Source organism: Myotis daubentonii, chromosome 12 (genome assembly GCF_963259705.1).
Source record: "Myotis daubentonii chromosome 12, mMyoDau2.1, whole genome shotgun sequence".
In the NCBI taxonomy this organism is placed as follows: domain Eukaryota; kingdom Metazoa; phylum Chordata; class Mammalia; order Chiroptera; family Vespertilionidae; genus Myotis; species Myotis daubentonii.
In genome coordinates this window covers 53,652,320-53,671,318 of record NC_081851.1, presented here as the reverse complement: position 1 = coordinate 53,671,318, position 18,999 = coordinate 53,652,320, and the positions used below count along the sequence as shown (strand labels likewise).

Sequence of the window (18,999 nt, the reverse complement as noted above, 5' to 3'; positions counted from 1 at the left end):
CTTTCCCTTTTGAATTCAGGCAGAGGGGGTGGGTTAAGCTGGGTTAATGAAAGAAGGAGAGTCATCAGCATGGGCTGGGGCAGAGTCATTGGATTCTGTCAATCATTCTAACAGGAGGAAGATGGCAGAATCAAATTCAATCCCCATCCACCCTGCCCATAGAGACCTTTCTCTTCTGGATGAGAACAGGACTAATTTTCTTTAGACCTTAGTTGTTTGCCCAATTACTGGCACCTAGTCACCACTATTTCTCCAGCAATGATATCAGTTTTTGTCTGTGGATCTCCCTTCATGACTTCAAGTCCATGTGGTTGGGGTAGATGCATTCAATTCTAAGAATGGAGCCTGTTTACCCAGGTCACAGCCAATTGGAATATCACATTCTCTTAGCTGCTGTGTTTGGTCCAGGGATGGTTATGTGATCTAAGCAAGTCATACCAATCTACAGATCTTCTGGGATGGAGCAAGAAAAGTTCAGCTCTGTCCTTCTGAATAGAACCCAAGATGCGAAGGCAGAACTGGGGCTGCTTGTATTGCCACTAGTGGTGGGGCTGGTGACGGAATCAACATAATGGAAGGAGACCTGAGAGAGGCACAGAGGCCAAGTCCTAAGGACACTGAACCTGAATAGGGATGTTTCTGAAGCCATTCTTCCTCTCTGACCGTCAAGTTAAATGAGCCATTAAATTCCCTTTTTTCTCCCTTAAGCCTGTTTGAGGTTTATTTTCTTTTGCCTCTTACAACAAAAGGAATCCTAACAAATGCAAAGTTTGTACCACTTATTTTGCACATATTAGGTTGTACATTTTTTTGTCCTGGGTTATATTTTAAACTCTAACTATATAAATGTCTAGATCATAGTAGATTCTCAGCCAGTGTTAAAATGCCTCTAAATTTCCACATTATTTATCATTATTATTCATACTATTTAGTATTTTTTTTATATCTGGATATCTTGTCTCTCCAACTAATTATATTTGTTTATTCATTCATTTTTATTCATGCATTTATCAGTTATTTATTGTATTTAATCTGTGTGAGGCACCATGGATTCAATATCAAGTGAAAGCAAAAATGTACTTGTGCTCATGGGAATTTTAGTCTAATAGGGGAGTTAGAAATTAATTAAATTATCACCTAAATATGTATAAAATTGCTAAAATGATAGCACATAAAGACCAGTGGTGCTATGAGTGTATGGTATGCGTTATCCTCATTGGGAGGTCAGGGAGGACTTTCCTGGGCAAGTGACTCTGGTGTGGGCATCTGAAGGATGGGAGGAGCCAACTAACTTCAGACACTCCAGTCAGAGGGCAGAGAGTATGCCAAGCAAGGGCCTTGGTTGGAAGCACAACACAGTACATTTTATGAATTAGAAAGGGGCTAGTGGAGCAAAGGAGAGAATGGGAGAGGTCCAGTTCCTTCCTTCCTTCCTTCCTTCCTTCCTTCCTTCCTTCCTTCCTTCCTTCCTTCCTTCCTTCCTTCCTTCCTTCCTTCCTTCCTTCCTTCCTTCCATGATAAGAGCAATGGTAAGGCATGGAGGGAAAGCATGTGTGTGTGTGTGTGTGGGGGGGCGGTCAGGTGTGGAAGGTGACATGATTTGATATGAATTCAGAAAATATCACTCTGCTTGCTCTGTAGGGAATGGATTGGCTGAGGGGAGAGCATGCTGATGGAAGCTGGAAGGACAATAAGTAGATAAGAGGTATAGTAAGGAGTTATAAGCAATAGGACTTATTGTTATACTTTAATACAAAGTTAAGAACAATCAAGGGATCTGGAAAAACTTATAAATTCTGAATATAATCCTATAAATATGCTATTAATACTCCTAACATGAGATTGTGATTTGGAAACACTGAAGAGTTCTGGAAAGACAGGACAAAAGAGTAATATTTGAAGTGGAGCCTGGAGGACAAGAGAGATTTCTGTTTCAATTTTAAGTGGAATTTTAGGCAGAGGGACAGCATCTACATAAGCCCAAATATTTAATATTTACCTCCTTCCTTCCTTCTTTCCTTCCTTCCTTCCTTCCTTCCTTCCTTCCTTCCTTCCTTCCTTCCTTCCTTCCTTCCTTCCTTCCTCCCTTCCTCCCTTCCTCCCTTCCTCCCTTCCTTCCTCCCTCCACCTGCTACTATTTTTTAATCCCTCTATGTGCCAGGCATTGTCCAAAGAACCAGCCATCACATTCTAAATAGGTAATATTATTTCTGGGAATGAAAATGCTTGGGAAATGGCACATTTTCCTACCTGGTGAAAGTGTGTGATACAATGCATGTGCCAAGGGCTTTTGACTAAATCCATAGCAATAAGGGTCCCTTCCAGTTTCTTCTGCAAGTGAGTTTGAACCGTGCAGGTCTGGCAGCAGAGTGGTGGGGAGATTGAAGCTGAGACAGGCATGGCAACCTCATGTAGGAGGCTATGTAAGTTGATGAGACTTTGGATCTAATTGCAGCAGGAGTGAGAGGAGGGCATTCTGGGGATTATTTTGTGGGGGAGTAAATAGGATCCGAGGAGCACCTGGATATGAGGGACAGAGGGTCCTGAGTCAAGGAAGACAGAATTTCCTTGCTTTGGAGTCTGGGCAGATGGTGATATTATTCTCTGGGCTGCATGGGAAGATGAGAAATTTAAGGAGAGAGATAATGTGCACATATTGAATTTGAGGCACTTGCCATTTACTTAGGTGTGGATATTTTGGAGGTCTTCCATTTCAAAACAAAAATTACAGTCTCAGAAGAGGTGGGGTTAAAGATGAAGGTTAAGGAGCCATGATAGTATGACATTCTTTGATGAATAATGATTTAGGGATATGACTATAAAAAAGAAAAATGGCCAAAAATGGATCCCCAGAATATCTGAACTTTGAGGAACAAGACAGATGGAGAGATGGCTTATGGAGTAGTCTGGGAAGGTAAGAGGGCAGGCAGAAGGGTGTGACGTCACTGAAATGAAAAGGGGAACAGCATTAAGAATGGCATGAATGGTCAGTGAAATCTATTTCAGTGCATGTAAGTTAAGTACCAGGAAGACAAAGTAGAAGTAATTAGATCAGCCAGTTATGGTATTGTTAGGGACTTTACTAGAATAATAGTGTTAGGCAATCAGTGGCCACCTTGCACGTGGGCAGCCTATGGAGTGATTGAAAGGAAAGAAGAGGGAGGCAGTGAATATAGGTGCTTTTTCTAAAGAGTGGTAGTGATGGGAGGAGAGGGGAAGGTAGCAGGGAAGGAAGGCAGAATTTATACAGAAAGCTCCCCCCCTCCTTCTTTTAAATAAGGATAGGTGAACCGTGGCCACACGTTGAAATTAATGAAAGGAATTTTATGACTTGTGGAGAGGGTGATATTGGAGAGGAAGACAATATTTATTAAGTTCAGGAAACTGGGTAAAAACAGAAGGAAAAAGAAAAATGCAGGGGAAAGATCTGGAAAGGAGATGAGAACTCATAGAGAAGGGGAGGCAATGAGTGAAGGTGAGCACGGAGATGGAAGGGCACAAACAGTCTGTTCAGAGTTCCGTTCAGTGCCCGTCTCTCTGCTAGGCCGTGTGTTTGAAGCCGGAGGACATAAACGGCGTGGGAAAGTAAGATCACTGTAATTTTAACTTTTGTGTACTCACTGTGCTAGTGCAGGCTGAGTAACCAAGACACGAGGCAGAGATGGACAAGCTGCAGCTGAGGAAGCTGAGGAGTTTCTGAGCTAGCTGCCCTGTCTCTGAAATCATTGCTATGTCAGCTCAGCTCAACCATTTAGATCACCACAGGGAGGTCTTGTCTGAGGCTGGACGTCCAATTAGCGGTCAGTCACATTGCTGATTGAATTTTATTAAGGTGGATTATTTGTGATGTCTGATATTCCTGTATTTTAGAAAAATTTTGATTCCATTATGGGGCAATAATCTAGTCTATGTTAGTTTCAGGCAGGGCAATAGTAATCCATCAGGAACACACCTTGAGCCAAAAGCTCGCCAAGTCTATTGTTTTCCTCTTTCCCTTGGTGAGCTCTGCTCAGATGAGTGCCCCACCTCCCAATTCCTGTGGGTGTCGAATGTCTTCAAGAAGGTAAATCCTGAAGACTGCAGGTCTTAAACTGGGCTCTCACCCACCTGCAGCGTGCTTGCACTGAGAAATGGGAGATCACATAAACCATCTCCCCCTTATAGAACGCCTCCTTTAGTGCCCAGGTGAGGAAATCAAGGCCCCGAAAGATACAGTGACTTAACTGAGATTACACTGTAAGTTTGTATTAAAACTAACCCCCAATCCTAGGATTCTGACCACTCCCCTCTAAGCAGGTGGTTTAATAACTACCTGCTTTGTGTTTCTTTCACTCATGGGTTTCTCTTTCTTTCCCTCAAACCTCAGTGAATATTCTTCTTAAAGGGGTGGTGGGGTGAGAGAAAGAACCAAGAGGAAAAATTGAATGGCTTCAGGAAGGAGAAGCACACGTCACCTGGAGGGTTGCTTTCATTCCCTTGGTGTGATCGGTTTACCTGTTGCTGTGTTTATTGGCCCTTAAGTCCTGACATCTGGCTGCCACTGCAGTGAAGAACACGTTTTCCCGGCTCGGAAGGCCTGGGAGATGGAATTAAGAGCCTTCGAAGGGAGAGTGGGTTACCTAAAATATGGGAGAATTTGTTCTGCTTTTTATTGCTGTTCGCCATTTTGGGAAAATCCCTACATAAACTAATAAGAAGTGAATGTTTGCATTAACGAAGGAGTTTTTTCTTTTCAAAGGAAACCTCCGCCAGTGCTGTAAACCTTCCCAGTACTTTTAAATGTTTATCTATCAATTACCACTTGTCAGTGTGGCTTGGCAACAGGAAGCCTAGCAAAGCTCTAAAGCACAAATGTTAGGCGCTGCGTCAATCAAATATTAGTCAGAAATGATAGAAGGTTTCCCTGAAGAAGAATGATGTCAGCAGAGAAAACAGGCTTTTGTTTATGAAAATTCCACTCGCAAGTACTTTGGAAGCAACACCTTATAGAAGAAAGCAGTGAGGATTCTCGGATTGCTTGTGTTCGTTTCAGTGCCCCACTCGGAAAGAGTCCACATTACTGTTTGGGAGCTGTGATACGGAAATAAAACGAAGGCCGTGTGGAGGGTTTTCTGGCTTCTAAGCATAGGGTATCCCACTACATGTGATCTGAGGCTGCTGCCCATGGCCCGATGGAGGCCTTCACACACGGTATTGTCAGGTACATACATTTTCTCCAGGTCCTTAAATCCAGAAAATGCTCCTTTTGGGATGACTCGAAGCTTGGTGAGGACAAACCTCCTGAAAAGAGAGTGGACATAAAATATCACAGCCTATCCATTCATAAATAAGTGTCTAATGTATTGTTATCAGCTAACAGCAAACATGCACTGAGTGTTTGCCATTTAATGATGGTTGAACTTGCTTTTACATGGTCTCTCTTCATCTTCACCACAAAGCAGTGAAGCAGTGATGCAGGCACTATTGTTATCCCCATTTTGCATAAAAGGAAACAGGTTTAGGGAGGTTAAAACAGTTGCACAGGGTCACACAGCTCATGAACCTTGCTTGTCACCCCTATTCCATATTGCCTACTGTAGCCCTTCCTCTACTCCAACCCTGAATACTTCTTCCCTTTTTGTCATTCGTAGCTGATCTTTCAAAGAGACAATGAACCCAATAGTAGCAGGCATATTTTAAGAATTTTTATGGCCTGTACTTGTATTAAGTGTTTTAAACTTAACATAATTAAATCCTTTCTGAAGATGGAAAGTCTTGATTTCCATTTCCTGAAAGGCTTTAAACTAGATAAATTGAAGATATTTCCACTAAAAATAGCCTAGATTTCTTATGTAACATATAAATATATGTCACAACATATAATATTGTTCTAAATGCACAGCTGAGCTTACAAGAATATATGAGAAATCTCCAGGGGTCCAACTGAAAACCTGAACAATGAATACAAAACAGAATACTAAGAGGGTAAACGAAGCCAAAGTGTGGGGAAGGGCAGTTTTTCTGGACTTTTTAGCCGAAGGATTTGTGTTTTGATGGAAAACTGGTACATGAGACGAAACATGGAAGAGGGATGCACAGACCCATTTCTGTCCTCTGTCTGTGCACTCTCTCTCTTCCTCATGCATTTTAAACAGAAAGGTACAGAAGACGGATGACAGTTTTCAATGAAATATAATCTGGAAATTTTTCATAATTTATAAAAGACATAAATCCTCAGATTCAGAAATCTCAACAAAGCCCAGGACAGGAACAAAAATAAATCCCCTGCCAGATATCTATCAGTTAAAACTGTAGACAATAAAAATATTGTAAATGCAAATAGAGAGAAAAAGATATATCATCATCAAATTAAAAATTAGAAAACTTGTAAACATATCTTCAGAATTATTAGAGAAAATAATTGCCAATTTAGAGTACTATATCACAAAATGTTTATTTTCAAATGTGATGCTAAAGACACATTTAGAAAAATTTAATTAGCCACTAACCACAAAGTTTTAGCAAAAGACTCCCTTTATAAATAAGAAAAATTAATTCAGTGAGGAAGAACAAAAAGCAAGAAGGAATACTGAACAAAGAAATTAGTGCTCCTTATTGAATAGGCGGGTTTTCATAATCATTGGAAAACTTACCTACTTAATAAGAAATACTAACAAGATATTGACTAAGAACTAGGTCACAAACAAATTGGTATCAAACAAATCATTTTTTTTTGACAATGATGCAATTTAATTACTTTGAAATCAACAAGAAAATAAAATGAACTCCCCCTCCCCACCCCAACACATGTGCACCCAATGAGAAAATCTAAACAAAAACAAAATAAACATCCATTTAAATGATATGGGTCAAAGAAGAAATTACAATAAAAATGAGGAATTACTTGGAATTTAGTTAAAATGCAGCATATAAAACTTATGGGTTGTAGCTTAACTGTTACTTATAGAGAAATTTGTAGTTCTATTATACCAGAAAAAGGAAAAAGATGGGAAATTAATGAGCTACACTTCCATAGGAAACTAGTGAAAGAAGAACAGAATCCTGGAAACAGAAAATTATAAATCCAATATTTATTTATTCCATTTGTGGCCAGAACTTAAGGTGCAAACTCAAAAGCAGTTTACTAAGAAAATTGATTAAATGACAAACTGTTGATAAAAATGTTTTGAGAAGATAAACACTCAGCTAAAGTTAATTTGATACATAGAGTTTAAGTTCAATCTATACTAAACGTGGTATTTCACAATTATAAGGTTAAGTTTCTACATAAATTTATGCTAAGATGGGTAAAGAAACTTTCTTGTAATATTGAAAATTTTATTACAATAGTTTCAAGGACTCTTTATTTTAGAAATCTAACACTACAAATGATTGTTATAAAAAAGTAACCTTATTTGAATGTTTCTTAAAGAAAACTGTTTATCACTTAAAGTTGCAAACCTGACCTATCATGGAAGGCTTTAACCAGAAACTTTCTGATAATTTGTTATGTCTTTATTGATTTAGCTGTAATTAATTAAAATAAAATGTGTGTGCAAATTTCTTTTAAATAAGGAACATTAGTAAAGGCAAAAGAAAAAGGAACTTTATTCTTAGTGAATTTTCATTGTAGAAATAAAGTAAATGAGTCTAACAGATTAAAGCACAGTGCAAAATTTAAGTGTGCCTTGAGAGAAGAAATCTAAAGAAAGTGAAGAGAAAAAATAATCAAGATAAGAGTAGAAATTAATTAAAAACAATGAAATGTATCAATAAAATCAAAAGCTAATTCTTTGGAAAGATTAATAGAATAAAAATATGTTAACTTTAAGCAAGAAAATAACAACAATAAAACAGTGAGAAACATGAAAAGTCACACTTAACTACCAGTATAATGGGTTTTAAATGAGAGAAACCTAAGAACAATTTTATAACATTAGATTTGAAAAAATCAGACAATATGGACAATTTTCTTAGAAATACATATTTAACCAAAACTGACTCAAGAAGATATAGAAAAATTTAATAGATCTACAAACATTAACAAATTGGGTTGGTAGTTTAAAAGCTACCCAGCATAAAACAAGGTCAGCATCATCTGATTTAAAAAGTAAATTCTACCTCTTTAAAATAATAGAAAATCTCAATCTTACACAAACTATTCCAGAGACTAGCAAAAGAGAATACTCTTCAACCCATTTTATGTGGCTGGTGTAACATCAGTAACAAAGCCAGACAGAGACAATAAAAGAATGAAAATATTTAAGTCAGTCTCACTTATTAATATACATAGAAAAATCTGAAATAATATAGTGCCAATATATATCCAATAGAGGTAACAAATAACACATCATCATCAGTTTGGGTTTGTCCGAGAATTAAAGGGTTGTTAAATATCAGAAAACTCTATTAAAGAAAATTTCCACATATTAGGAATTAAGAGAGAAAAGCCACATGATTTTCTTAAAGAGTCATAGAAAATGTATTTGATAAAAACAACCCATTCATGATAAAAACTTTTTAAAAAAATACATTTTATTGATTTTTTATAGAGAGGAAGGGAGAGGGATAGTCAGAAACATCCATGAGAGAGAAACATCGGATCAGCTGCCTCCTGCACACCCCCCACTGGGGACGTGCCCCCCAACCAAAGTACATGCCCTTGACCAGAACCGAATCTGGGACCTTTCAATCTGCAGGTCGACGCTCTATCCCCTGAGCCAAACCGGCTAGGGCCATGATAAAAACTTTTGACAGATAAGGAGAAGGGGGAGTATTCTTAATCTGTTAAAGAATTAAGTCTATCAACCGTTACAATAAATATACTCAATGGTGAAATATTAGGCACATTCCATTAAAATTAGGAATGAGGTAGGGATGTATGCCATTACATATTTCTTTACTGTTGTGCTAGATATCTTGTCTACACAGTAAAAGAAGAAAAATATATGTTAGGATTTTTTATTTTAAAACTTTCATTACTTAAAGGTAACATGATTGTCTATACAACAAAGAAATTTTATTCTTAAAATAATCTAAGATTATTATTAGAACTAATAAGAAAGTCTAGTAAGGTATCTGGCTTTATAACTAGTACACAAAATCATTTGCATTCTTTTAATATTTTAAAGTATATCAGTTACAATGACCACAAAACTTATACAATAAGACATTAAGAAAACAAGACAGCAATTTATGGAGCAAGCATAATCAAATATTTAATTTAAAAGCATTAAGAAAAGCCCTGAGCAAACAAAAATAGCACATTCTAAATGGGAAGTCTCAATATTGTGAAGATATTTATTTTAATATTAATACATAAATTAACTGCAAGACCCGTCTAAGGCCCAATATTTTTTGTTTTGTTTTGATATGTGTGCATAGAAATTGACTAGCTGATGAATATTCAGATGGAAGAATAGCCCAAACAATTTTTAAGGAGTAAAACAAGATTGGGGAAATTATAGGTGAGGTAATAGGATTTTATGAAGTTATAATGATTAAAATGCTGTGTTATTGACAGGGATTAAGAAATAGATCAATGGAAGAGAATAAAAAACACAGGAATAGACTATAAAATATAGGAAATGGAAAATGACCAGGTAGCATTAAAAATCAATGGAGAAAAATATGGACTAATCAATAAGGGATACTATTGTTTATCCTAGTGGAAAAATAACATAAGATCCTTCCTTGTTACCATATTAAAAATCTCACTTCTAGGTTTACTAAAGATCTAAATGGGAAAAAGCAAAACATTAAAACTTTTAAATAAAATACAATATTCTGTTTAGAAAACTTTCTTTAAAAAGACACAAAAAACTGCACAGCAAAATTGGAAAGAAAATTTCCAATACACTTGACTATATTAAACTTAAATTTTCTGTAAAACAAAGATACATGAAGTAATTGATAAGATGAGATATAGACTTGGGAAAGATATTTACAACACATACAACTAAAAAAGTGTTAGCAACCAGAACTTTACAAAGTAACAAAAAAAAAAATACATACAACCCTGTAGAAAATTGGCAAAAGATATGAACAGTCAATTTACATAAGAGAAAATGCAAATGTCAAATAAACAAATGAAAAGATGCTCAAATTCACTAGTAACTAGGAGAATGTAAATTTAAACATTAATTAGATACCATTACATGCCATCTCACTGGCAAACAGTAAAAGGAACACTTCATAATAACAATGCTGCAGAGGCAGTGGAACAATGGGACATTTTCTATACTCTTGATGGAAGGGTAAACTGCTACATGTACTCTGAATAGCCATTTGGCAATATGTATTAAAGCTGAAGGTACAAATGCTCTTGGACCTAGTTATTTCCATGTCTCTCTGCCATATGTGCATCTGGAGGCAGGTAAAAGATTAATCACTGCAACATCATTTGTATTAGTAAAAAAAACTGGAAACAAATGCTGATGAATAAGCAAATGAATAAGTAGTAATAAACTGACACAATGCCAAATTATAGAGCAGTGAAAAGGAATGAACTGAGTTGAGCTGCATGCAGCAATGTGGATAAATTCCCAAAGCATAATGTTGAGAAAAAAAAAGTTTGGTGAGATGTATACAATATGTACAGAATGATATGATTTTTGTAAAGGTTAACAACCTGCCACATAAAACAGTATATTGTCTTGCACGAGTCATCTTTTTATTCTTTATTTTGATGTTTTGATATCTTGGGGCTTTGTGTCTTTGGAGGAACTCCTCCTCCCAAGGCTAATTCCTAGAGTTGGCTCACGATTGGCCTGTGAGTGTGCCTTTCATCTGCAAAACAGCCAATCTGAACTCTGTATGCCCTGCCGCCTTCCTTCTGGAGCCCTTACTCTCTGGGCCACTATTCCTCTGTCCCAATCACCCCTACAGGAGAGTCCTCAACCCCCATAGTCTGCTGAAATTATTCAAACTAGCCAATTCTAAACTTGTTTGCCCTCTTTTTTTCTGTTCATTTAAATGGAGGCCAAAATAATGACTCCTGCCATGTTTTCCTGTGGCTCCCTCTGCTTCCTGACTGACCCTGGTGCTTCTCTGTGTACCCCTCCTTGGCGTGGTATGCACTCTTCTCTTAGATCTGTGAGTGTAACAAAAACTATCTTTCAGTAGCATTAGTCTTCTGATCTGTTGGCCTCACTGTGCCAGCATAATAATAAAGCTTATATATTAAAACATGTGTAGTGATGCATATATATTTATGGAAAGGAAAATTCAGCACCAAAATCATCATAGCGCTCACCTCTGTGACAGGAGGAAAAAGAATGGTAAACAACTATATTTATAATATTTTCTACTTTTTATTATTCTATATACTTTGTGCTTGAAATATTTCATAATTAATTTCTCAAGATTGAAATTCTCACCAGGCCATATCCCAAGCATCACTTATTTATTTATTTCTTTTTAAACAGAGAGAGAGAGAGAGAGAGAGAGAGAGAGAGAGAGAGAGAGAGAGAGAGCTATTTAGAAGTGGTATCATACCCTTTTTGTCAGGCAGCACCTTTGCTCCACTGGGAAAGATGGAATAAAGTGCCTGGGCGATTTCTAAAAAAAATGTATAACTTATCAAGCTGGCTGTGAAAATAAATGTTTTCTTTACTATTGCAAGTTACTTAATATCTCTTCCCTGATAAATGAGGTGGGTGGGATTTACTGTTTTCTTTCCTGAAATTGGGAAACTTTAGGATCCCTTGAATGTGTCTGTTAGAAGCAGTTCATATCTTGGGCAGTTCATTCACCCTTGGCTAAATTCAATTTCCCTTTTTGACTTAAAGGAGAATAGTTTTAAAAATCCCATAAAAAGCTCTGGCCACCTGGAAAACAGCCAATATTCTTTCTGAGAAAGCTGCCTTTTTATGATGGCCCAAGTGTAAATGACACTGGGCTCTGTGGTCTTTGAATTTCACACAAGTTTAAAAATTAGAGTGAGAACAGCTTGGCAAAAGATATGCAAAAAAGAAATTGATCATCTTCCTGACCTCAAAATGCCAAGAGTTTTTGTGCTTCACACTTTTAGGTCAAACTTACCCTAATCAACTTCCTGGAAATGTGTGTATGAAAACTATCCAAATAGGTGGATTGAACTAAATAAGTAAATCATCTAGAAAAAAGAAAGATTTAAAATAACTTGATTTGGCTATTTACCATGACCCAGCAGATGACTACCTACTGTCAAAATCATTTGGACATCCAATTGTTTGCATTTTTCTTGTTGTTATAGATGGGTCTTGAAGCCTGTGGGGCAGGGAATAGCAGGAAAGAGGTACCAAGGTAGGAAGAGGTGGCTTCTATATACAATTTGACTTAAAATTAAACTTAAAAACAAAAGTTTTCCACATTTTGGCATGGGTCTTAACTGTTTAGAACAATTTAACAGATGTGTTCCTTACCTTAATGTGAGTGCAGTTAGCATTCGCCCTTTAGCACACATTTAGGCTGTATACACAAATGCCAAGGATGCATTGGTGGTTGCGAAGTCTCCCTTGAGGGACAGCCATGTCAATGTTCTTTGTCTCCCCTCTTCCATGGTATGGAGTGGGCACTTGTCCCTCACCGTAAGCCAAATGTGGGAGGTAGTAGGAGAACAAATTATAGGGGTTGACACGCATTTCTTGCAATTTGGGGAGATATAGGGACTGAAACATGACGAGGCTGACCTCTCAAGGTCAGAAGAGGCCAGCTGCTTTGGGAGAGAGCTGTTTTCCCATAGACAAACGTGTGGCTTTCCCAGGAGCCAAATCTGGACCCTGCAGAAGAGAGCTGGACTGCTTAGCCCGAGGAAAATGGACTTATTTTGATAATAAACTGACCCCAAAGAGAGCTTGCGGGGAGTGGACTGCTGGAAGCCCGGGGCAGGAGAATCAATCTCCGGGGAGTACAGGTGGAGGTCTCTAGTGTGAGAAATCACGAGGAGCCCATGCGTCACACCAGAGGGTCCCAAAGCCAGAGGGCCACTGTACCAGCAGCGTTACCTCCAGTGCCTTTACCTCTAGTCTCTCTCCTTCCTGGGCCCAACCCAGGTGAGGCCAGAGTCAGCAGCAACTGGGGAAGGAGGTGGAATAAGAATGAGAGAAGAAACTGTTCCTTCCTTACCAGTTGTAGATTTCTGAGTCCGAAGCAGGCCCAAGCAGTGGAATAGGGAAGTTTTAAATCAGAGGAGAGTGGACATTTAATAATAGATAACAGTGGCCTTTCATTACATTTATGAGTCTGAACAGTTATGCCTGCCCCATATTTCATCTGGGGTGGGGGAAAATGCGTCAACAGAGTAGGCTTGCCTGGCAGTGGTAGTAAAGCTAGTGATTTGCTGGTTGTACCCTACTAAATCCATCTTGATCAATGTGCTATGATTTCTGAGTTGGTCATCCTTTGTAATGCTTTGTCTCTGAGAGAAAAAGTATTATGAACATAATGGGAGAATGAATGGAAGGAAAGGCATGACAAGCATTCGTATGCCTATTTTCTCCCCTGTTATTTAGTTCTTATTACATGGCTGTTGAGGAATTTAGAACAGGGAGGGTAATTTGGCTTTACTTTTTGGCATAGTTTAGGATTTCCAGAAACATTTGCAAGTTAGGAGCTCAGCCACATGGATTGTCTACCTGCTACCAGAATGGCTGGAGAGGGGTGGTCCAATTGTGTAGATGTTGTTTCCATTAGACCATCTACTCAGCTAAATTTTTGGATAATCTATTCTATGTAGACTCTGGCACAAGCTATTGTGTCAACTTATAATGCCAGGATGTTTCATTTAGGAGGGAAAGTTTATGTTTACAAGAGAGAAACTCATGAGGCAGGCACCACTCAGAGCCCAGCTCCAATGACATCTCACTGTGCCCTGAGCCTCCACGATTTCCCCTCCACAACCTTTCCAGAGTGGCGATTCCTCACTTTTATCATCTTTCAGGGAACAGGGCTTTCTAATAGCTCTTTTGAATCTGCTTTCCTTTTATTTCCATTTATGTCCCCTTATCTCAACATCTGTCCTGGGCTAAGGAAAGCAATGTAGGCACTACTGCTAACTGTATATCACTGCTGACTTTATCTCTTCCTTTGTACAACCTTTATATCAAGGTTGTTGAGGCTTTCATTCCCAACTCCCCCATCCCTTATTTGCACTGAGTAGTTCTGGAATTACTCTCTATACCACATCATATCACTTGTTCACATTCATTTTATCACCTGTTCACATTCATCTTCTGACCTGAATCTGATACCTGATTTATAACCCATTTATATAAAAGCTCAGCATGAAGAAGCAACATAGTGAAGAGGAAAGATCACCAGGGTAAAAAATTAGAAATCTGGGCTCTATGCTGGCTCTGCTACTAGGTATGTAAGTAATTGGGAAAAGTCAAGCCCCATCTGTGGAGTGAGGAGGTTGGACCAGATGATCTCTAAGGTCCTATCAGATAGACTTTACAATGTGTTATATAGTAGAATCCTCTTCAAGTGCTCTCCCATTTCAGTCATATTCTGTTTAAAGCAAAAGAGATCATTTTATGTTAAGTGCTCAACACAGAATGAAAACCATCTTAAGGGATTACTGAATAATAGTTAGCCCTTCTTTTTCTCTAGTAAAGGTCAAAATCACTTGAGCCTACCCTTTCCTTTCCATCCCTCTGCCACCACCCAGGCCAGATCTCATTCCCCCATGTCTGCAGCCTTGGTTATGACTTGCTAGCAGATCCTCCTCTTCTGGTCTCTATTGTCCAGTCTGTCTCATCTACCATCAGAGTGCTCTTCCTAACACTGCTTGCCTTGACACTCTCCTACTCAAAAGTAAGACAAGGCAAAAGAAAAAAAAAGCTATAAATATGCCTCTTCAATTGCTCACCATTGCCTTTAAAGTCTTAACTCATTTGTCTTCCATTTGAGGCACTCCATAATCTACCTCCACTTCCTTTTCAGTGAAATGTTCTATTACTTCCTGTGTATAAATTCAAACTAGCCATGCCCTAACCATTAATAAATGGCTTGTGTTATATATGTACTCAAATCCTACAGGTCTGTGTACTATCTTCTGAGTATATGGAATCTACCTATATAAAACCCTAATATGCAAATTGACTGACCAGCAAAATAACCAGTGGAACAACCAGTCGCTATGACGTGCACTGACCACCAGGGGGCAGACACTCAATGCAGGAGCTGTCCCCAGCTCACAGGCCCCAATAGGTGGCAGCAGCAGGGGGTGGGGCTGGTGAGTGGGCGGTGCCAGGCCAGCCAAGGCAGTGAGAGTGGGGGGGCCTCAATCGTTGCACTGGTCGCCCCACAGAGGGAGGCGACCGCCAGCAGAAGTGGGGGACGGGGCTAGCAAGCGGGCAGCACCAGGCCAAGCCAAATCTCCTTCCATCTAAAAAACAAAATAAACTAACAAACATAATAGAAACAGACTCAATAGATACAGAGAACAGACTGACAGCTGTCAGAGGGGAGGAGGTAGGGGGCTGTGTGAAAAAGGTGAAGGAATTAAACAAAACAAAAAATAAAAGACTTCATAGACAGACAATAGTATGGTGATTACAGAGCCAAAGGGGGGTGGGGAGGTAAAGAGGGTGTAGGAGGGATAGACGGTAATGGAAGGAGGGCTGCCCTTACTCTTACTCTGTCAGAGTGAATAAAGAGGATTCCACTTTAATGATTCACCAGGGTCTCAGACAGCATCTGATACAATGGCAAACATATTATGCCTCTAAAGCAGTTCTTTTGGTCCTCTCAGTTAATGTCAACCTGATTTTACTGTGATATTTATTGACAACATTTAGCTCAAGATGCAATAATAAAAGGCGACTGTCACATAAAGGTCAGTTTAGAGCTGCTTTTGCTAAGATGTGAGAGGATTAACCAGGGATACACTTCCTTCTAGAATCTATGGGCTCTGGCTGACTATGACAGTCAGTGAAAATGAAACACAGGAACACCACAGGAAAAGCTGATCACTGCAACATGCACCAAAGATAAATTTAAGTATTTCGCAATGCACTTAAAACTAATTTCCGTTTTCTATTTAGAAGCTCCACACGTTTAATCAGAAAGCATATGCCTTGAATAATTATCTTTTACTGACTGTGTAAAATGCAAATGTTGAATGTTCAAATGAACACTGTTAGAGACAAGAACAAATGCACAGAACCATTTAAAATAGATTCGGAGAAAAAGGAACAGGACGGTGCTCAGAATGCAACCCTATATCTAAATTCGCTCCCAAGATAATAAATATGTTATTTAATATAGGGTTTTGAAGAATGAATTATTTAATCTTCAAGGCAATAACCTGATGATATCTATACCTAATCTTTAAGAGCAACATGTATTTTGACAGGGAAAAATCCCTGAAAAATTTAATTTCCTCTGTGGGGATGACAAGAAAGCATTATTTAGCATTGTGTGTTTTTTCTAATAAGAACTAGAGATTTCACCAGAAATCAAGATAAATACCTATGCTTTGCATCAAAAGAACATAAAATAATATTAAGCTCACATTATGCTTCTCTAGATACTAACTTCTAACCCTGAGCAGATTCTGAATAAATAGTTCACATGTTATAGAAACAAAGCAATTGTCTACAATATTTAATTGGTAGATATAAATAGCAATGGTCAATAGAAATACAGGGACCCTTCATTAAAAATGCTGAAATTTATAAATGATAATGCCTAGAGTAATGGTGTGTGGCAAAGCACAGCTTTGCGGGAATGATAGAATAGTATTGATACCTTGCATTTAACAGAGGGCATGTCTCCAATTTCCAGAACATGGAGATACATTTCATGTTACTCTAAGAATAAAATCTGTATCTTGACTTTTGACATTTCCTGTTTTGAAAACACTCATTGGTCGAAGCAATAGATGTTCCTGTTAAACAGGGCCTTTATACTAATTTTATTTTTTTATATATATTTTATTGATTTTTTAGAGAGGAAGAGAGAGAGATAGAGAGTTATAAACATTGATGAGAGAGAAACATCGATCAGCTGCCTCCTGCACATCTCCTACTGGGGATGTGCCCGCAACCCAGGTACATGCCCTTGACCGGAATCAAACCTGGGACCTTTCAGTCCACAGGCCGACGCTCTATCCACTGAGCCAAACCGGTTTCAGCTATACTAATTTTAGACTAAAATTAGTGGTGGTGAGGAGCCGAGTCGCAGGTGGTGAGGTACAGATCTGCACAGTCTCGGCCAGGCTTTTCTAGCTCTGAACTATGCAAAACACACAGATTCTAGCTTGTAGGGGCACTGGTCACTGGACAGGGGCTTGACCTTGGCTAAGAGGAAGAAAGAGTGGGGAAAATGAACTAACATTTAGTGAGAACCTATTATGTACAACCATAGTTTAAAGTTGTTTATCACAGAACCTCACTTTTAGTTCTCACTGCAGTGTAATAAAGTGTATCTCTAAGAACTAACATACAATAAAATTGAGTGTGTGTGTGTGTGTGTGTGTGTGTGTGTGTGTATGTATACAGTTCTATGAGTTCTATGAGTTTAGCACATGCATAGATTCATGTCACCCCTACCACCACAGTTGGGATACAGAACAGTGTCATCACCATAAAATTCCCTATGCCACAACTTTGAAATCACACTGACCCGCCCCCTTTTAAGCCCTGGTAACCACTGATCTGTGTTCTGTTGCTGTAATTCTGCCTTTCCAAAATGGTATTACACAATATATAACCTTCGAGACTGGCTTTTTTCAGTCAGTATAGTTCACTTGAGATTTATCTATTTTGTTGTGTAGGCCAATAGCTTTTTCTTTCCTGTTGCTGAGTAGCAATTTATTGTATAGAATACACTACAGTTTACTCATTCACCCATTGTAAAACATTTGGGTTGTTTTCATTTTGGGGTAATTTTGAATAGGGCTACAATAAACATTGATACGCAGGTTTTTGTGTGAATGTTTGTTTTCATTTTTTTTAGGGTAAATAATTAGTACTGAAATTAGAGGGTTATAAGTTCCTGCCAAATTGTTTTCCAGAACAGCTTTACCATTTTGCATTCTCACTAACTGTATATGAGAATCCAGGTGCACTGCATCCTTGTCAGCACTTGGTAGTATCAGTTTTGTTTTGTTGTTGTTTTTGGCTATCCTAAAATGTGTACAGCTTTATCACATTGAAATTTTAATTATCTTCTTTTTTGAAATATATTTTATTGATTTTTTACAGAGAGGAAGGGAGATAGATAGAGAGTTAGAAACATCGATGAGAGAGAAACATCGATCAGCCGCCTCCTGCACATCTCCTACTGGAGATGTGCCCACAAACCAGGTACATGCCTTTGACGGGAATCGAACCTGGGACCCTTCAGTCTGCAGGCCGACGCTCTATCCACTGAGCGAAACCGGTTTCAGCTTAATTATCTTCTTAATGGCTACTGATGCTGAGCATATCTTCATGTGCTTATTTGTCATCCTTATATCTTCTTCGGTGAAGTGTCTAAGTCTTTACCCTGACTTTTTTGTTGTTGCTTTCTTTCTGTTGAGTTCTGAGAGCTCTGGATACATATTCTTCTTAGATATGTGGCTTAAAAAGATTTTCTCCCAATTTGTAGTTTGTCTTTACTCTCTTAACAGTATTTTACATGGAGCAAAAGTTTTTAATTTTGATAAAGTCCAATTTATCAATTGTTTCTTTAGTGTCATTTCTAAAAACTCTGCCTAACTCCAGGTCATAGAAATTTTCTCCAATGTTTTCTGCTCATAATTTTATAATTTTATGTTGCACATTTAGATTTATGATCCATATTGGGTTTGGGTTAATTTTTTAATAAAAGTGTGAAGTTTAGGTCAAGGTTCTTTCTCTTTCTCTTTTTCATTTTTGCATATGTGTCAACACTATTTGTTTAAAGAGTATTATTTTCCATTGAGTTGCTTTTGCACTTTTGTCAAAAATCAGTTGGCCATAATTGTGGGGATCTATTTCTGGACTCTTTATTCTGTTTCATTAATCTATGTGCCTATCTCTTTGTCAATGCCATGTTTTTCTTGATTACTGT

At 38.1% G+C, this 18,999-nt stretch overlaps 1 protein-coding gene across 1 annotated transcript in view; it reads right to left on the bottom strand.

The window, feature by feature from the left end:
• FSHR (follicle stimulating hormone receptor) overlaps positions 1–18,999 on the bottom strand; it is a 136,777-nt gene that overhangs the window by 68,138 nt on the left and 49,640 nt on the right. The window contains exon 2 of the mRNA XM_059660769.1: positions 5,209–5,280. Coding sequence (XP_059516752.1) covers positions 5,209–5,280 — 72 coding nt within the window. The remainder of the gene's footprint in view (positions 1–5,208; positions 5,281–18,999) is intronic.